The 19,219-nt window shown below is 43.1% G+C and overlaps 1 protein-coding gene across 2 annotated transcripts in view; it reads right to left on the reverse strand.

Annotated features, from left to right (window-relative positions):
• Window positions 1-19,219, reverse strand: part of NPAS2 (neuronal PAS domain protein 2) — a 96,928-nt gene that overhangs the window by 23,373 nt on the left and 54,336 nt on the right. For both annotated transcript variants that reach the window (XM_065741138.1, XM_065741139.1), the window contains exons 5-8: window positions 16,278-16,367; window positions 11,053-11,173; window positions 9,960-10,073; window positions 863-981 (exon numbers count right to left, since the gene is read on the reverse strand). In XM_065741138.1, coding sequence (XP_065597210.1) covers window positions 863-981; window positions 9,960-10,073; window positions 11,053-11,173; window positions 16,278-16,367 — 444 coding nt within the window. The remainder of the gene's footprint in view (window positions 1-862; window positions 982-9,959; window positions 10,074-11,052; window positions 11,174-16,277; window positions 16,368-19,219) is intronic.

Raw genomic sequence — 19,219 nt, forward strand, 5'->3', positions numbered from 1 at the left:
GCTCAGGAGTAGCTCAGGTGCAACATGAGAACACTGTTATGTGAAACCAAAGTGCTGATTCTGTCATGCTCAGCCAGTCAGATGAACAGTTCTGCCTCCATTTGAGAGGAGAGTCAGCACCAGGGCTATGAGACTCATCCAGGTGACCTGGGGAGATCAGTGTCTAGGATTTCCTGGGTGTTTTGGTGGCTGATGTATCCCTATCCCCTGGGTCACTTGTCATCACGTGTAGTCCATTTTGATTCTATGTGTGTTTTAAGATTTTGGCTACCCAGCAATGAGGGAACTGGTTTCAGTGTTCTCAGAGAACCATGGCTCTGGCCTCTGCTACTAGCATGACTACTGTGGTTAAATTAATGGGTGGTGTCCTCTTGCACCCATCAGGGATCCTGCGTGCTGTCAGGGCTGTGAATCACTCAGGAGAGCCCCGTGAGGCTCTGTGCAGTGACATAGCCATGCCAGGGGGCAGTGATTTCATCCAAACAGTGCCTCAGATGGGCTTTTTAACCTCTTAATCCCTGAGGACAGGACACCTGATGCAGCAGCTCACATTTAATTAGGGAACCACAGTGTCAGGCGTCAGGTTGCGCTGTCTATTCGATCCAGAAACAATCATTTTACTATGTAGATTTGGGAGGAGGTAAACTGGTAAATGCAACCAGGGTTCACGGTTCCTGTGCGAGGCGGGCAGAAGCGACTCCATTTCTGCAGATCCTGACTCACCCTGATAATCCTCTTCACTGGATTTCTGTGCATGAAATGTGATAGCTGTAATCCATTCAATTAGCAAAATAAGAGAATTTTGCTCACTACCGTTTTGATAACTTCAGGAGAGTATATGAAATGCAGGATATGCCCTTACCTTTAAAAACTGAGGTGTTGCCAAACGAACGGTAGCAACAAAGCAGATCTGCTTTCCTGGTGATGCTCTGTAAGCCCTGGGAACAGCCTCATCAAAGCCATTGCAGGTGGAGTTAGGCACTGGCAGGACAAAAAGTGGGAGCCAGAGTCATGCCTTGTACCAGACCTGCACGTTTTGCACACTTGAAGCATACTACTATTAATTTTATTCACAGAAGTGCTCTAAAAGCTTTTTTAAAGCTGATATGCATATGTATAAATCCAAGTCAGTCATGTTAGGCAGAAAGGCATCAGAGCTTAACTTCAAGTATGAATCTTAGAGGTTAATCCTGATAAAAATAAGGCCAAACCTTATCACAGAGTATAAAACAGCTTTCCGAAAAGAAACCCCATACATCCAATTGCTCCTTTTCACCACTCACAATGCAAAAACATGCTGCAGCAAGCCTAGTGTGTTCTACTCCCATGAGAAAGGGAAAAAGGGATTGGCAAGAGAGGCAGTAGAGGCAGTTCTTCACGCTGTCAGTGGACAAATATGGAGGACCAATGCCAGCAAGACTTCACCAAGCTAGCAGAGCCTGCCCGAGATCCTCAGCTGATGAAGTGCTTGTTCCTGTTCTATTTCTGCTTGTTCTGAATAAGTAAAAAGAGTACTCTGTATATGGCACTATCTGCCAGAACTGGGCCTTTCTCCTGGGTCTGCAGATGTCTCCTAAACACTGGGCAGAAAGAAAAATGGTGTGATGCAGCTACAGTTATGTGTGTTTTTGTCTGTCTCTCATGATTGTATGGCTTTTGTGTCGCTTTGTGGGGCTGTTAGTACATCCTGCCATAGAGATACATTGCCAAAAGAATGTGTTGCCTTACACTTGCCCACAATCCCGAGTTAAAATGACATAACACAAATTTGTCATCCAAGTTTGAGCTGTTTAGAGATGGTAATCCCACTCCCATGGGACTGTAATGAAACTGTGTGTTAAGCTGCAGTGGGAACTGAACTTGCGTTGTCCCCCTTGGAGGCAGAGGGTCCCATGCAGCATCCAGAGGTCACCAGTTGAGTTAATCTAATGCTAATGGGGATTAACAGTAATACAGAACTCCCTTTCCATTATCCGACTTTATCCACTCTCTTTCCTTTCCGTAACCAACTTCATGAAATTGTTTTCTACAATGTATTTCTTCTGCATAGGGATAAGCATGTCACTTCCTGTGAAAATGAAGGGTTTTATATCTATCTGGGGAGGAGTTCACTAGCAAATTTTATTCTGGGATGGTTCTGCACTGGGCTTTAGTTCACTGGCATAAATTGTAGAGATGGGAGAAGTCTCAACCTATTTATCACACGTGCTTCTGTAACCCAGAAACCTATTGAAAACCTTAGCATAATACTGCGCAGCTGATAAGAAGGATAACAGGGTATAATACAGAAAAGTAAGTACTCTGGTACTCTGGGAGAATTCAAACCTGTGATTAACTGGCTTAGACCACTTTGTGCCTAATATATTGTGCCAAAAGGGAGAAGATTCCTCATCTGCAAAGGCAGCACAGATGTGAACATCCACAGGGACTGCAGCCCTTTTGCAGTTGAGTCTTGAGGGCATGACTGACTGGATATTAAGATTAAAAATATGGGCAAAATTCTCCTCCTTTCACCAGCAAAGCATGCTTGCTCTGGGGACTTTCTAGGAATATGAATTCCAGTTCTGCTCCTGGGGTTATGTGCATATAAGAAGGCTTCTACAGGATTATTATCACAAGAGGTGGAAAAAAGAAGGAAGAGTTAGGAGCTTCCGGAAACAGAAGAAGCATTAGAAAATAGCTATTGGTTTTACTTTTTGATGAGATTATCTCATGCAAGTCTGTTGATTTCTGCAATCAGTCCTGTTTAAAAATTAATGTTTAAAAATCAATGGTATGGCTATAAACTCACATTAAAGGACATTGTAAAAAAGTTATTTCCAAGTCTTCTACCTCGTATGTTGTCCCAGTTGAAGTTAATGGGCCAATTTCTCTCTATAATGGCTACGTTTGATGGCAAATATTTGTAGGCTAGGATCTAAGAATAGAATAGAATAGAATGGAATGGAATGGAATGGAATGGAATGGAATGGAATGGAATGGAATGGAATGGAATGGAATGGAATAGTTCAATTGGAAGGGACCTTCAAAGACCATTGAATCCAACCTGACAACTTCACAAGAAGTTACTGAGGGCATTGCTCAAAGGCCTCTTGAACACTGACAGGCACAGGGCGCCAACAACCTTGCTGTTTTGGTATTTGAGCACCCTCACAGTAAAAAAATACTTCCTGATGTCCATTCTGACCCTTTCCTGGTGCAACTTTGTGCAATTCTCATCCTGCCATCAGTTCCCAGAAGCAGAGCCCAGTGCCCCCCTCTGGTTTCCTACCTCAGGGCACTGCAGGGAGCAGTGAGGTCACCTCTCAGCCCCCTCCTCTCCAAATTCGTCAGTCCAGTGCCCTCAGCCTTTTCTGACAGGGCATGCCTTCAGCCTTGCTACCAGCTTTGGTGCGCTCCTCTAGGTTCTTTCAAGAATCTTACCATTCTTTTTATACTGTAGAGCCCAGAACTGCACACCATATTCAAGGTGAGGCCACAGCAATGCTAAATATAGGGGGAGAATCACCTCTCTTGATTGTCTGGCTATGCTGTGTTCAGTGGAACCCAAAATATAAGAAATAAAAATAAGATAAGTACATTCAGCCTCCAAAGTTCAGGTACAGTAAGTTAACCTAGCTATTGAAGCCATGGGCTTGTAAATGACACCAGTTCCAGGAGAACTGCTGGAAGACAAGAGAGTTGAGCCAAAGAGAGCAGATGGCTTTTTTGATGTAAGCTGTTGGATGTAAATGGACACGAATCAGAGACATTCTATTCCCAGAAGAGAGCAGAATACATCCCTGAATGTGGCATTTACAAAATAGGATTATATTTCCAAGAAGTAAATGCAATCCTAAAAGGGAAATAACTGTCATACTGAGAATGTCGAACTTAGAGGCAGTGAGGAAATAAGCCTGAAGAGATGAGGTAGAGCTGGTCTGGCTGAAAGTCATCCAGCCTTCAAACTGGTCTGGGCTGTCTCCATACACAGCTGTCTCTGACAAGGTCCAAAGCATGATGCAGGCATGTAACCACCAACTTGAAATGTGAATCTTGATCTGAAAATAACAACTACCATGACTAAAAGTAACAAATACACGCGACCTATTTCTGGATTAGTTTCTGCCTGACTTATTTTGTTGATACCTGTTCTTTCCACATCTCTATCTGCACAGCATGTTTGGCTGTTTTCTTGCAGTTGGTCAGCAAATTCCAACCTTTCCTGTTTCACAGAATTATAGAATGGTTGGGGTTGGAAGGGACCTCAGAGATCATAGAGTTCCAACCACCAGCCATGGGCAGGACTGCCACCCAGGAGATCACGCTGCCCAGGGCCCCATCCAACCTGGCCTTGGATACCTGGATATCTATTGATATCTTTAAAGTGTAATTTAAAAAAGAGATCTGTACACAAATTTTAAAAAGATATCCTGGCATAATCTTTTAAACACTTTTTATAATTCACAATGTCTGTTGGAAAGAAAACCACACAGAACATCTTCAGGTTACAAAGTTCAATAGCGAACTCTTTCAGAGCACAACAGAAAAAGTTTACATAGGATGAAGTCTAATGCTGTGATGATATTTACACTTGGAAGTCTTGGAGTGCTTTTCTCAGAAGGTGTCTGGTGAAAATGTGGAGCTGGCTGCAACCAGGTGGGGCCAGGTAACAGAGGGCATGTGTGTTTCACAATTAAATGATTTAGATAACACACCCTGAACAGGGAATTATAAGACTGTGTGAGAAAACTAAATATGCAGTCAAAGGTGGAACAGTTGTCCTGTGTTTATCGGTTAGCTGATCGTGCTCCTTGGCATGAGTTCTAATAATTTTTGTGGTTACCTATCAGATCTGCTGCTAGAGCTACAACACAATTATTTTGCAGTGGAGGTATTACATGACCTGCAAATATAATGTAAGAAGACAGAAATAAACTGATTTGCTTGTACATGGGGTTTAAAAATAAAAGGACCAGGAACATGAAGGACAAGATGTTAAAAATAAGTAATATATAAAGCCCTTAGCTACCACAGATAAAAAGATTTTCACCCTCAGGGATTCAAATCATGCCACATGAAATGAATGAAAATGTGCTTAAAAAAAACACAGATGAGACATTATTCTGTGAATAATAGCACAGCAGTTGGTTGCTCGGTCATCTTATTTTAACTTAGGATGTTTAAAACATATTCTTTCTGTAAAAGCAAACTTCTCATTTATGTCATTTGAAAGAAATCCTTCTTTCCTATTTTGCCAGTGGATGCTAATGTTTAAAGAACCAGTTTTAGTGACTGCCAAACAAACTGAATGGTAATTTCAAAAAATGCAAGCAAACAGACCAGCATAAAACCAAGAGTGTTCCATATAAATGAATTCAGACCATGGATAAACAGAACATTCAGCAATTAATATATGTATTGATGAACTCCAAAGTGCTAATGGCAAGTGAGGCTGCATTCAATAGCTTTGAGTGAACAACAATGATGGTGTCCATACATCACTGTCCATTTGGATCCACTCTCCTTTTTCCTCCTCCTGCTTAGTGCTGCCATTCTATGTGGATCTGAACCCCCAACAGACTGTTTAGGACACAAATTTTTTTGCTGATGTGCTTACAGAGAGCCTGGTGTTAGCAGTGCATGTTGCTAGCTGCAGCTTCTACTATTTTGTTCATAGTAAATAATAGTATGTGGCTGTCAGTTCTCATCAAAACATTCATTTCAAGTTATTCTTGTTATCAGATGTTTCTGCATATGCTTGTAGAGACTCAAAATCAATGTGTCTTCTGTACAACTCTGTTTCTTTCCTTCAAAATGGAATTCAGACTAAGTTAATCATACTGGGAGTGATTTTTTTTCTCCCCAGCATAATCATTTCCTTGATGGTTATTGTTATCTCTAAGAGACACATCAGCTAACAGTAGAGCTATATGCTATTATTAGCACCAAGTAACCAGATAATTCCTGAGTTTTCTTATAATTGGGAACAAAGATGTGCACTTTTAAATCTCACTATAATATTTAATTATACTACTTGTTCATGAGCTCTTTCCACACAACAGTTATCTGCTCCTTTAAGAGGAAAACCTCAGGCTTTTTGGTTATAAGGCCACATCTGCCCCTTTGAAGATGCTGGTGGTCCTTTTGTTCTTTTGGTAAGCTATTCTGAAGGCAGATCTCAGTCTTTGCCCCCTTTCAGGAGTGTTTAGACAAGTATGTCACCTCAGGAATCCGATACCAAAGCCAATATTTAGTTACAATTTTTAAAGATCTTCTGTTTATAAATGAACCAACAATTTTTCACAGGGGGGATGAATCCAGCTCTCCTTATCTTTTGTTATCAGAGTGAGCTATTAAGCAGCTTTGTAAAATTATTTATTCTCACTTAGTTTGACATTTCACACTGGAAGATAAACACTCCCTTCAACTTTTTGGAGGGTTGTCTTTATTACTTTCCTCCACCCTCAGCCCTCAGATGAAACTGGCAGGAAACCACCACATTACTCACTGATAATGCTGACCTGAGTATGCCCCATACCACGTACTTCTGTGAATAGGGGCAGCGGTGGCACTCAGTTCCCTCAGACAGATGATGGTTTAATCTCTTTCTCTACAGAAAAGGCCTCGATTAATTGAATGGAGATAGACCTGAGATGGTTGTGGTCCTGGGCACCCTGCTCTCTGTGTTCCTGCTGGTACAGGGCCAGAGGGACCCAGGGGGCTGTGCCAGCCTCAGTTGCCCTGTGAGTATGAGATGTAAGCACTCATAATATCTGAAGGTGTTCCCATTTGAAACAAAACAAAACATCAAAAAATCAACCAACCAACCAAAAAAATCCCCGTAACCTTTTCCTCTGTGAGCAACCAGGCCTTTCTCACTGAGAGAGATGGAACTCAGCCCTCCTATTCTGAGTGGCCTAGAGACCATCTCCCCTCCTCTCCAGGGACTGCTCAGTCTTCTTGTCAGGTTACGGCTCTGCTTTTCTCATTGAAGCTTAATTAATGATGATTATATAATCCTCCCAAATGGAAAATCAAATCTCTTGTATTTGATTTAGCACAGGCAGTGACTCATGCAGTTGCTCGGCGCCGCTTGCACTACTGCTTGGCTGCCTGTCCCCTCTTGCCTGGGCACAGCTAATTCGAGGGGGTTCACTCCTGTGCAGGCAGTTTGTGCCACATCCCTGGCGCAGAGACAGCTGCCAAAATGCCTGTGCAGTAGGTTCATAGGTTCATAAGGTTGGAAAGGACCTACAAGATCATCTAGTCCAACCATCCTCCTATCACTATCCCTACCCAACTACTAAATCAAAGCCCTTAGCACCTCATCTAAACGCATCACAGAGCACAGAACCATGCCCAGAACCAGCCTAGGTGGATGCTGCTGTGAACCTGGCTCTGGCTGGAGCAGCTTCTCTTGCCTCCAGCTGTAGCTGAGCCGAGAGCTCTAGGGACAGTGTTCTTCTGAAAGACTGAACACATGCTGGCAGCAATGTGAACTTCACCAGCAGTTTCTGGGAGCTGCATGTGCATCTCCCCGCCTTGCACCATCTCTCTTCTGGGGTGTGGGAAAGCTACTCCTACACAGGATCCATGTAGGCTATGCAAGGTCATGATCCCCAACAGCAACCCTAGTGACAAGTCACCACGGTACAAATGTACTTGTTCTACTTTAGTGAAAGAATAAATCTCATTGGCATCTCAGTGTTATAGTAAAACAGCCTTTAAAGCAGAAGAGGGAATTAGCCCCACAGCTTCTGATGAAGTTAGGGAGAGCAGCTAAGCCCCTAAGACAGTCTAAGTCTCAGTCCTTCAATTTAATCCATTCAAACCCATCCCTATATGACGTTCTCAGCCATAAGTCACAATGTGATTGACGAAGTAGGTACAAGGGAGGAGGGATGGACTCTGAGACCCCAACACGTCACCCACCTCCCCTAAGCATTGCTGTTATGTCAGCAATGAACAAGAGTAACAAGATGGAGAGAAGAATCCAAGGGAGGTTATGTAAAAAGTTATGTGGAAGTAGGATAAACCTAGTGATGTCTCTGTTAAAAAGGCCAAAAATGTACGTATCCATACTTCAAAGCACTCAATGAAGGCTGAGAAGAAGAGGTTAGCACTGTTGTTAGAACCATCCCTACCATGACACTAGGTCAGTGGGAATGGGACATCTTGGTGAACCTGTGGTGGAGCAGCAGGGCCATGCACACGGAGCAGGCTCAGCAAATTGCAGAAAAACAAAGGTAAAATTTGGCATTGGGCAGCTAAAAGGGAGCAGCAGAAATTTGTATTTAGAGAAGAACATCCTGTATCCATCTCCCATGCGTAAAAACATGCTCACACTTCTGCTGCTGTGAAAAGCTACAGGGAAAAGCATTCTTGAATACATTCATAAGGAACATCTCCAGCTAATTAAGCTTAATTTGCAATTTCTGTGCTCTGCTACCTCTTCTTTTATTGTAGCCTAGCCTCTGAGATGGGGAGAGGGAGCACCATCTCACAGACCAGGGACCAATGCTGTGCCTTCCCTCCTAACCAGAGAGTCTGTCTGCAGGAAACTGGGGAGAAACTGGAAGAGGTGACATGTCATGGAGGATTTAGAGAAAAGTGGCACATGGAAGAGAAAGAAGAAAACTGAAGCAGAAAGCATGTGTCTTATTTGTGAGCTATAAGCTGGGGTCCTTGCAAAACGATTTCGTGTCTTGTGAAATCAGTGTGTTAGCATTTAGTTTGCATGCATTAAGCTAGGGGAGATATCTGGAGTAGCAGCAAAATGCAAGTTTTATCTTTCTTCTGAGAAATAGCCACTGATCCAAATGCAGGGATGTGAAGTCCTAACAGGGAAGAGGGCAATTTTAAGTTTACATGAAAATAAAAGGCTGAGAATCCTTGAGAAAATGGCACAGAAATTCCCCTGGTAGGAACGTATCCTTATGAGTCAGCACCTGAAATCCAGTTTCTGCTCTAGAAAACAGAACAGCTTGGTGTGTGCGTCTGCCACGCGGCCGCATTTCGCTCCATTCAAACTAGAAAGCATTTTTATACAAATACAGCCACAAACCGTATGGCACCAAGCAAGAAATACATGCCTCCATGCTGCACGTAGGTTTCTATTCTTGTCGCGTGGCTCAAGACCAGAAAGTTAAATGGGGACAGGGACATTTCTTCACAGTGTGGCGTGTGGTTTCTGGAAAGCACAGTGGGGAATTTTTGCTGAGGATGACCTATTTGGAGCAATACCAGCAACTTTTGAAATGCCACTCCAGAGTTCAATCAGACAAGTAACTACAGCAAACTCGGGCAGGCAGGAGAGGGGAAAGTGATAAAAGAATATTTCATCTCTGACACTAATAGCCGTGGAGCAATCTGTTTGTTAGGGAGCACACAAGCTAGAAATCTGCCCCTCTTCCCTTGAAAGACGGTTTCCTAAGGGTGACTATGCTGCAATGCAGGCTGTGCCAAGTGCTTTTCACTCTCCACGCTGTGGTATCAGGCTCTGTGGTGCTGGGGAGGGGTGGGAAATGGCAACCTGAGAGGAGGCCTCAGGGCACTGCTCTGCCTCTCTTCACCAAAATGGCCCTGTGGGGACAAGAGGGCAAATCTGGTAAGCTATTGCCTCTGGTACAGACTGGGATGTGTGTTCCACTTAATCCAGTATATAGAGTGGTACTCCTCTTGTGTAGCTAATGGATACAGCCTGGGAAGCACAACCCAACTCTCCTCTGAAGCTGTTGGTATTTGCAAATTTGCCCAGCATCCAGAGCAAGCAAAGGGCACGAACAACAGGAGCTGACACAATTTTGGCCACTTCTCATCCAGCTTTTGCAAATCAGCTGTTAATCCACGTGAAGCAAAATCTGCCCCACAACATTACAAACAGCTCTTTCAGTACAAGCCTGCATTGTTCAAAGGAACAATATTTACAGTTCATTTTACATAGCTAAAGTAACATTTATACAATGATTAAAGCTTACCATTGCTGTAAGACCGAAAATTTCCTACAAATTTTATGTATTCATATGTTGGAAATTCCTTTGGGTTCAAACTTCCTCTCAGAAGATGACAATAAAACTCTAGTTCATTGTCAGCTGGATTGTTAAAAGAAGAAGAAGAAGAAATAAATAAACTATTTAAGCTAAACACAACCCCAATCTTGCAGCACAAGAGCAGTGTGTTGTCACTAAGCACCAAGGTGCACTAAATAGCAGGCCTAGAGCCTCTGTGAGAGCTCTGCCTGCAGCCGACCTGTGCGGGCACGTTCTCTTACACAGCCTTCACCATAGGAGCTACACTGTCACAGCACTGGTGTATTGAAGTAGAGAAAAGGATCCTACAGCCATGGCTTTTTTCTGTTTAGGCTCTTCATGACTCACAGCTGTTTTACATTTTGTGTTGGAAAACTACGCCTAATTACTTCAAAAAATCTATTAAATTAACTTCAGCATATTAACTATCAGCTGCAGGTTTTATGTACGCAGTAGATTAAGCAGCTGTACTTCTCACATTATTGTGTGCTTTCTGGTTTCTTTCATCTTACCTCCTAGAGTGAATAAGGTTGAGGCAAATAAAAGGATTTTTAAGAAAAACAAAGTTCAATTTGAAAAAAGAATTACGATGATTTTACAGCTACTTTTCAACTATAATGCAAAACAAAGGTATGCGCCACTGGCATATCTCTGAATGGCATCTTTTTTAACGGGCTGAAATATCAATTAAGACGTGATTTGTCTCAGGCAAACTGTTATCACTGGCTAACCTATTTTCCTCAGCTGTCTCAGAAGATGCTATATTTAATAATTAACATGACTGCAAGTAGGCTTAGCCTATAAAATAAATGCAGCGAGTTTCAGTTAAAAATAATACCAAAGGGTCATGCCAGGTGGCAGGATCTTTTTGAAATGCTATGAACATAAGTTTTATACTGCATGCCTCATAAACCAAACCAAACCAAACCAAACCAAACCAAACCAAACCAAACCAAACCAAAACCAAAAAACTCCTTCTGTGAGAAGTTTTTTTATCCTACCCATGGTTCTGATTTACTGGGAAAGATAAAATAAAACTTACTTTTTAGGTAATCCGATGAGGCAGAATCTGTCATAAGCATACAGGAAGATAACATCTTATAAATTTCTGAATGTTCTTGTTCTGGGAGGAAATTTAACAAATTCTGATCCAAGACATCACACTGCAAAAACAAACCAACAGAAATATTAAGAAAAAACAGCAATGTCATGACAAGCATCGTCACGACATTCACATTGCATGTCAGCTCCTTCCACCAGGAGATGTTCTGCCGTGGACTTCACTTTATAGCAGTGGCAGTCCCCTAGGATGGGGAATTGGTGGCCAAGAAGGCCAACGGCCTCCTGGATGGAAATATCCTCCTGGATGAAATAGCGCAGCCAGTAGGAGCAGGGAGGTGATCATTACTCTGTACTCATGAGGCCGCACCTCAGTGCTGTGTTCACTTCTGGGCCTCTTGCGACAGGAAAGACATTGAGGCCCTGGAGCATGTCCAGAGAGTGACAGCAAAACTGTGAGGGGTCTGGAGCACAACTCTTATGAGGAGTGACTGAGGGAACTGGAATTGTTCAGTCTGGAGAAGAGGAGGCTCAGGGGAGAACTTATCACTCTCTACAATGACCTGAAAGGAGGTTGTGGTGAGGTGGGCATTGGCCTCTTCTCCCACCTCAGGGAAGGGAGATGACCTCAAGTTGCACCAGGGAAAGTTCAAGTTGGTTATTAGGAAGAATTCCTTCTCAGAAAGAGTGGTGAGGCAGTGGCACAGGCTGCCCAAGGATGTGGTGGAGTCACTGTCCCTGGAGGTGTTCAAGAACCATGTGGATGTGGCCCTGTGGGACGTGGCCATTGGGCATGGTGGGGATGGGCTGACAGTTAGACTAGATGGTCTTAGTGGTTTTTTCCAGCCTTAATGATTCCATGTATTCATGGTACCACCAGCACAAGCCTTCTGGAGCTGAATGGCCAGGTGTTTCCAGCCTTGTGTCCAGTGGGTAGGAAACCAAAATGTGTCCAACACCAAATGATAGCTACCCACAGGTATGGTGGATACAAGGAACACTGGCCCATGATGGATAAGACGGGAGTACATCACAAGGTTGCCAAGAAAAAAGTCTCCCCATGTTCACTGCAGTGACCAACACAATGCTTGACAATTCTACCTGAAAGGAAGTTGTGAGATAAAGTAACCCTCTAATGGCATTAACTTGCACTCATCTCACTAGATACTACCTTGGGCAGAGATGAAGCTCCATGTGCCACCTGCTAGCAGACAGCACGTTCGTGCTGAAAATGTGTTAGCCCTGTATGAGACTGGCAAGTTATTAATCATCATCATTTATTCATGTATTTACTTAAGATTATGCTCTGGTTTCCCTTAGCTTTCCACCCATGCCTGCTGTTCTCTATGTAATTCCCATTTTGGGTAGGGAAATGCACTGAATACACTTCAAAAATTAGAATTGGACAGTTTGTACCCTTACCTTGATGCAATAATATATTAGTTTATTCCATTTAAGTATTTACTAAGTGTGCCCATTACTTGAATATTCCTTTTGTGAAGAATACTTGAAAATTATTTTTGTGACTTCGATATATACCTCTTTAATACACAACCCACTGATACTGCATGTGATACATATATATTCTGTAGTCACACAAAATATATTACATTGTTCATGTAATTTTGAGAATATGAAGCAAGAGCATTTGAAGGGGAATGGCTGTGCTGAGTGCAGTTCAAGGCTTATGGCATAGCCTCTGAAAAGTAATTTCTTTCCCAATCCTTTTCTACCTGTAAGTGGTAGATAATGATGCTTATCCACCAGTCTCACACAAGTGTCACGAGGGTTAATTACTCTCCCATCCACTCAGCAGTAACTGTGGGAGGGCTGCAAGGACCTGCTCACTGCTATGTGCAGGGTATCTCCACACCTGCTATGAGCTGTCACCACTCCTCACATTCACTACACTTTGTTGGTGAACTTGGGATGCACTTTCAGAGCTGCCCAGTGCCAGGACAAGAGGCCGTGGGCACAAACTGGAGCACAGAAAGTTTCCTCTGAACACTAGGAGCACTTCTTGCTCTGTGGGCGACAGAGAACTGGAACAGACTGCCAGAGGCTGTGGGGTCTCCTCCTTGTAGATCTTCACGGCCTTGGGCACCCTGCTGTGGGTGGCCCTGCTAGAGAGCTGTTGGACCAGAAGGACCAGCGGGCCCTGCCAACCTCAGCCAGCCTGTGGTTCTTTGGTGCCCTTTGTCTCCACATTGTGATCAACTGCTGCAGTATCCCTTCTGTTTAGGATCATATCCATTGGGAGCTGCGACTATGTGTATGGTAGGAGTTCCTGGAGAGCTTGTTCAACTCAAATGTCAGAGCATCCTATTGCCAGGAGTGCCACCTATTCATTGATTTCACTAATTTGCAAGTCCTGGCATTATGGAGACAAAGGGCAGCACACAACCACAGGATGGCCAAGGCTGTTATTTGCCCCCATCGTGTACCATGTCCAGAATTTAATGTTTTGCATCTTTTCTAATGGCATATAGCATTTTTTTTTAATTATTATTATTTATTTTTTGGTAAAGGACAGAAGATAGAATCTACTTCTTCACATGTTTTACAGCTCTTGCCTTTGGAGAGGTCAGGCATATCTGTAAAGAAGCGCACAGAACATCTTCTGAATCTCGTCCAACTCAGGAATACAACAGTATTCTTGAATCAATATGCCAATCAGGAACATATTGACAGGCCAAAAATAAAGAAGCGAGTAAATATACCAGAGTCTCACTGGAGCTGTAAGAAATGTCACACAAGCTCCTCAGAACTCATTCTGCACCAAACCCAAAGAGCAGCCAGCTGGTGCCATGACAAAAAGGGACAGTAATCACCTCAGACAAAAATGAATAGGTCGGAGAACAGTTTGCAGCTTCGCCCAATTGCTCTGCAATGGGAAGCTCTACAAGCCCTGGGAGTGACCCCCTTCCCGAGGCCTGCATGTTTCGGTGGTGTAATGTATCAGGTGATGCTAAATGCTTTGAATTGTGACCAGATTTACAATAGTTCACTTCACTTTAACTACAGTCAGTCTAACCATATTAACTAAACCTCTCTTCACATCAGCCGACTCTGGGAGAAGTCTCCAAATCTTGCAATAATAGACTATTTAGAATTACCACAGAGGCAGCTGGTGTCTGAAAACGCTCCACAGTACTTGGGGGAGCTGAATAAAAGAAAACGGGATATATTTACTCCCAACACTAGAGTTTTCCATGATTTTAATGAAAGGAAATACATCAAAATTGTGGATAGGGGCCCACAGAGAGAGCTGCTTCGCACTCTACCCAATTGTGCTTTCCCTTCTGTGCTCAAAGCAGATTTACACAGTATCTTTTTTTAGCCCTGCACTCACAGAGGAGGAGGAATTGGTATTTTGTCCCTCCAACAGTGACTTGAGTGTACCTTATCAATAAATCCTAGAGGTAAACAAAGTAAGTGATGTAGATTTTTCAAATAGCGCTCTGATTAGTTTTAGAACTTCAGAAGACAAATAGAAAGGAAAGCACAAGGCTAAAATGCCCCATGAGTCCCACAGTGCGCATGGGCATAAAGATTTGCACAGTTCGGGCTGGCAGAAGCCAGCTTGCACAGCATACTCTGCAGGGCCACTATTGCTTTGTCAGCCCCGAGGTCTGTGGGACTTCTGCTGCTGCCTCCAGGCTGCTTCCCATCCCTGGCTGCTGTGTGCTGCTTTGATGGGAGAACTTATGTAGGTAAACTTGCTGTTTTTTGGAAAGGGTCCGATGTCAGTTGTCCTCCTGAAGAGGTAATTTTCTGCACCAGATCTACCATGTCCACTAAAATCAATTTTTGGAAGGACAGATCTGCCCCCACCAGCTCAGGCTGCCCAGGGCCCCATCCAACCCGGCCTTGAGTGCCTCCAGGGATAGCGCACCCACAGCTTCTCTGGGCAGCCTGTGCAAGCACCTCACTGCCCTCTAAGTAGAGAATTTCTGGCTAAAATCTAACCTAAATCTCCTCCTTTTATTTTAAAACCATTCCCCCTTTGCCTTATCACTATCAGATAGTGTAAAAAGTTGGTCTCCCTCCCACTCATACGCTCCCTTCAAGTACTGGAAGGCTGCAATGGTGTTTCCCAGGAGCCTTCTCTTCTCCAAGCTGAACAAGCCCAGCTCTCTCAGCTTTTCTTCATAGGAGAGGTGCCCCAGCCTTGTGATCATCTCTGTGGCCTTCCTTTGGGCCCGCTCCAGCAGCTCCACATAGATCAGTAAGCGTATGAAAACACAGCAGTTTGCATGCAGGACAGTATTCTCTCTGCCTTTGATTTGAAGACAAATGTCAGAAAATAGTCAGCCACTGAGTTCTCAACTGTTGGGGATTAAAGAGAACTGGAGTAGATAGATTCAGTTCAATCTGCTGTTGCATAGCAATATTCTTGCATTTACCAGGAGCTGCCGCCTTTCATCAAGTTCCTTTTGCCTCAGAAGAAAATAATTTTTGTTCACATTACAGCAAGGTAGTGTGTGTGAAGTAAATTTGGCTGGGTGGAAAACATAGCACGTATTTGGTGAAAAAGTAAATGAGAGAAAAATAATTGTAATTTTCTGAAGAACATGAGAACGGTGGCGATGAAATAATGATTTGGCAGCTATTGTTTTCTCCTGAGCATGCATTTATTTGAGATTGAGCTACTAAAAAATGAGTGTTTGGATTAATCCTTCATTACTGCACCATTCCTCTCAGAGCAGCCTTAGTAACAGCAGGGTCCAGTGCAGCCTCCCTCTGCTGCAACCACAGCAGCATCTCCCACAGCAGCTCAGGTGTGGGAATGGTTGCTGGCTACCTCCCACCCCTCTGAATGCAATGGGGTTTATATTTGTTACCTCCCTGGTGCAGAAAGAGGTCCTTAACAAGCTTCTTCCTGGGCTGAACTGGCTTAGGAATCAGATGGAAAAGATCAGCCAGGTCAACCCATCCCTCCTCTGGTGAGAGGATTCCCACAGAGCTTTTTCCATTCAAACCCAAGTGCCTCATAGCAACAAAAACCTGAAATGCATGAATCACACTGAGTAGGAGCAAAGGCGATCAACAGCAGCGACCAGCATAATGTTGGAACAAAAACTCTCCCTGCATTTGCAAGAAAACATCCTCTCACCTCACCTCCCACCCTCCTGCATGTGTTTCTAACACGGCAGGGCCCAATCCTATGTTTTTTAGTAGAAAAAAGCTCGTGCTAGAGTTACTCACTGGTAAATGCCCTAGAAGAGGTGTGATGCTGTCAGACACGTAGATGATGCTCCCACCTGTGGTTACTGCTATGATGAAGCCATCCAGTGCCTAAGGAAAACATGCAAGTGGAGAGTGCTTTAGCAGGAAAGAGGGGGGTAAACAGCATGTCTCACTGCATGTTGATCAAAACTGTTGTCCTTCAGCACTGTATTGTTGTTGAGACTTAGGAATGTTATCTCACGCTGCAGAACAGTAATTCTCTGATTTTACAGTCTGATTTAGCTTTTACAACACTCTTTGTAGCCTAGTAAAACCTACTATTGAAGCAACAAAGGGCTCACAGGAATATTTCATGTCTCGGTTTTTAAATTAATCACACATTTTAATAATGCAAAATGACTAAGACTGGATCCCTTGGAAGTTATTAAAATGAACATTTGAGCTCTGTGTAAATATCAAAGGACGATGAAAGGATGCAATCCTAACTCAAAATGGTAGTTCTCTGCAAAACCCATAAATCTCAGTTTGTATTAATGTAACGTTGTATATTACTAGGCTTTCATGTAAGTAAAAGCAATGCAAATTATCAAATAATCCGTAGTCTGACTTTTAATTGAGTGATTTATTCTAAAGGTCATGGTACTGGATTAATCATTCAAAGAGAAATTTCCCCTTCTTCAGAGCTCCTTCCTCACTTGGGTCCCACCTTGTGGTGAGCCCCCTCATGCCCATCACTGAAGGGAATGCCTCATCCCAATCCTCTGCGCAGTCCTTTTCACCTTCAAAATTAGTTCCTTCTTTATTTTGAGCTGCAAAATGTGGAGCTCAATCTCCTTCTAAGTTAAACCTAAGTATATTTCCAGATTTAAAGCAACAGTTCACCTACTCTTAGCAGAACACCTCAAAAATTCACAGACAATAGCAGGTGCTCAGAGACAATATTAAAACCTTCTCATCATTACAGGTTTCCCAGAGAGGTTGTGGATGTCCCATCTTTGGAGGCATTCAAGGCAAGGTTGGATGTGGCTCTGGGCAGCCCAGTCTAGTGGTTGGCGACCCTGCCCACAGCAGGGGGGTTGAAAGCAGATGATCTTTAGAGGTCCTTTTCGACCCAGGCCATTCTATGATTCTATTCTACGATTCATCAAGACTGAGGAGCCACTGGCAACGTGCCTTCAGGTGAAGTGGGTGAGTGCCCTCTCTGCTAGGTTACAGGTGACATGGAGCTGGTGCTGACTGCCCTATTGGAGCAGCACAAGTGCCACGAGCAGGACTGAAAATTTCAGGGGTACTCCAAAGACAGGTATGTGGCCAATATAGCCCAGTGGTGGCACGGGTCACAAGCTCTCCCTGCAAATCTGGGCACCTCTCCAAGCCAGGATTGGATCCTGTGAGCTGCAGAACATCCTTCTCCCCTGCTGACTTCAATAAGGATAAGAATTCTGACAACACTAGAAATGTTAATTGTATGGTTAAAAAAATTGGAAAGCAAAAGCCTTGAATAAAGACACAAACATATGTTCCTTTTTCCGGAGAATGCTGAGTACCCACAACTATTTAAGTCAATGGGAATCCACTGGTGCTACAATCCTTTGAAAAGCAGGTCAATAACTTATACCCCAGCAGAAGAGTATGCGCTTAGTACTTCTGAAAACCCTCCAGCTGCTATAGTTAGTTTGATTTTGTTAATCTAAGTGCAGAGGATATGTTTTTCTTCAGTATAGTACATTCAAGCTGTTTTCCAAAAGGCATGATAGCTGTTAACCCTCAGAAGAGAGCAGTGGTTTCACAAGGCAGCTGGATCATGCACGTTACTATGGTGAAGGATTTTTTTTTTTAATTTCATTAAAATTGAGTCTTTATTTCATATCCAATGCAAATCATACAAAGTGACTCACATCAGACTTTTGTGGTAAAATCAAGTTAATGCGTGCATACATAATTCTGTGTTTATTTACTTGCAGTCCCCTTCCAGCATGGGCATGTGGTTCATCAGAGCTCTCCCTGCTGCAACAATCACGGATGAGCCAATAGATCTTGGTACCCACTCACGTGTAATTTTCTTACTTTTCATTCAGTAAAGAGGGGCTGTTATCAGGAAAGCTGACATAGTACTGTGATTAAATACAACTCTTTTGAATCAGCGCTTGAAAAAAATCCTTCCCATTCTTTGATAACAAAACAGGAAGATCTTCAAGCAGCCTTGTCCAAATGCTAATAAATAAGATTAGAGGAAAGGCAAAAAAAGAAAAAAGAAGTGACTACTAACATCTGTCTCAACAGAACATCCCAGTACCCAACGTCAAGCTTGAAGGGCATGGAAAATTACAGTAGCAAGAAGGTGTTTTATAAACTAGGAAACTTGAAAGCAAGTGTTTTACTCTAAAACTGTGTGGCTGATACAAGCAGAATCAATAGTCAAGACATCAACCAACATCTTGGCTCCTGAGGGAACTGATTTAATGCAGACTGAAGGTGCTATGTTCTTGAGCACCAAAATGGGAGTCGCTGGTTGTGGGTACAGCATGAGTGAAGCACCTCTCATCCCTGGAGAATCCCTTCATATCCAACCTCAGCATGTTTACTATGAGAGATCATTGTTAAAGAAGGTTCTAGCTGTTACTAAGAAAGAAAAGTACATGTTAGCAGCTCATTTGCATTTCATCTCAAATGTGCATAAACGCCACTGAGTCACCTCCCTTCAAATCCCAGCTAGTGTTAAAAGCACCTATAGTGTAATTTAAAGATAATTTAAAACCTATCATTGCAAAATAACCCTGTTCTCTATTAGAATAAAAAGTGTTTGATAAGGGCCTGGAAATTCATTATAGTGGAAGTATTAACTGCATCAAGCCTGCAGGAGCTGTCAGGTTTTATCTGGTTGTACAGCATCTAGCACTAAAGGGATGCAACACTACTGCTTTGTAGGTGCTACTCTTGCATAAATATTAATAATAGCA

Source organism: Cyrtonyx montezumae, unplaced genomic scaffold, assembly GCF_038088225.1.
Source record: "Cyrtonyx montezumae isolate F1298 unplaced genomic scaffold, pur_monq_1.0 scaffold_3, whole genome shotgun sequence".
NCBI classification, from domain to species: domain Eukaryota; kingdom Metazoa; phylum Chordata; class Aves; order Galliformes; family Odontophoridae; genus Cyrtonyx; species Cyrtonyx montezumae.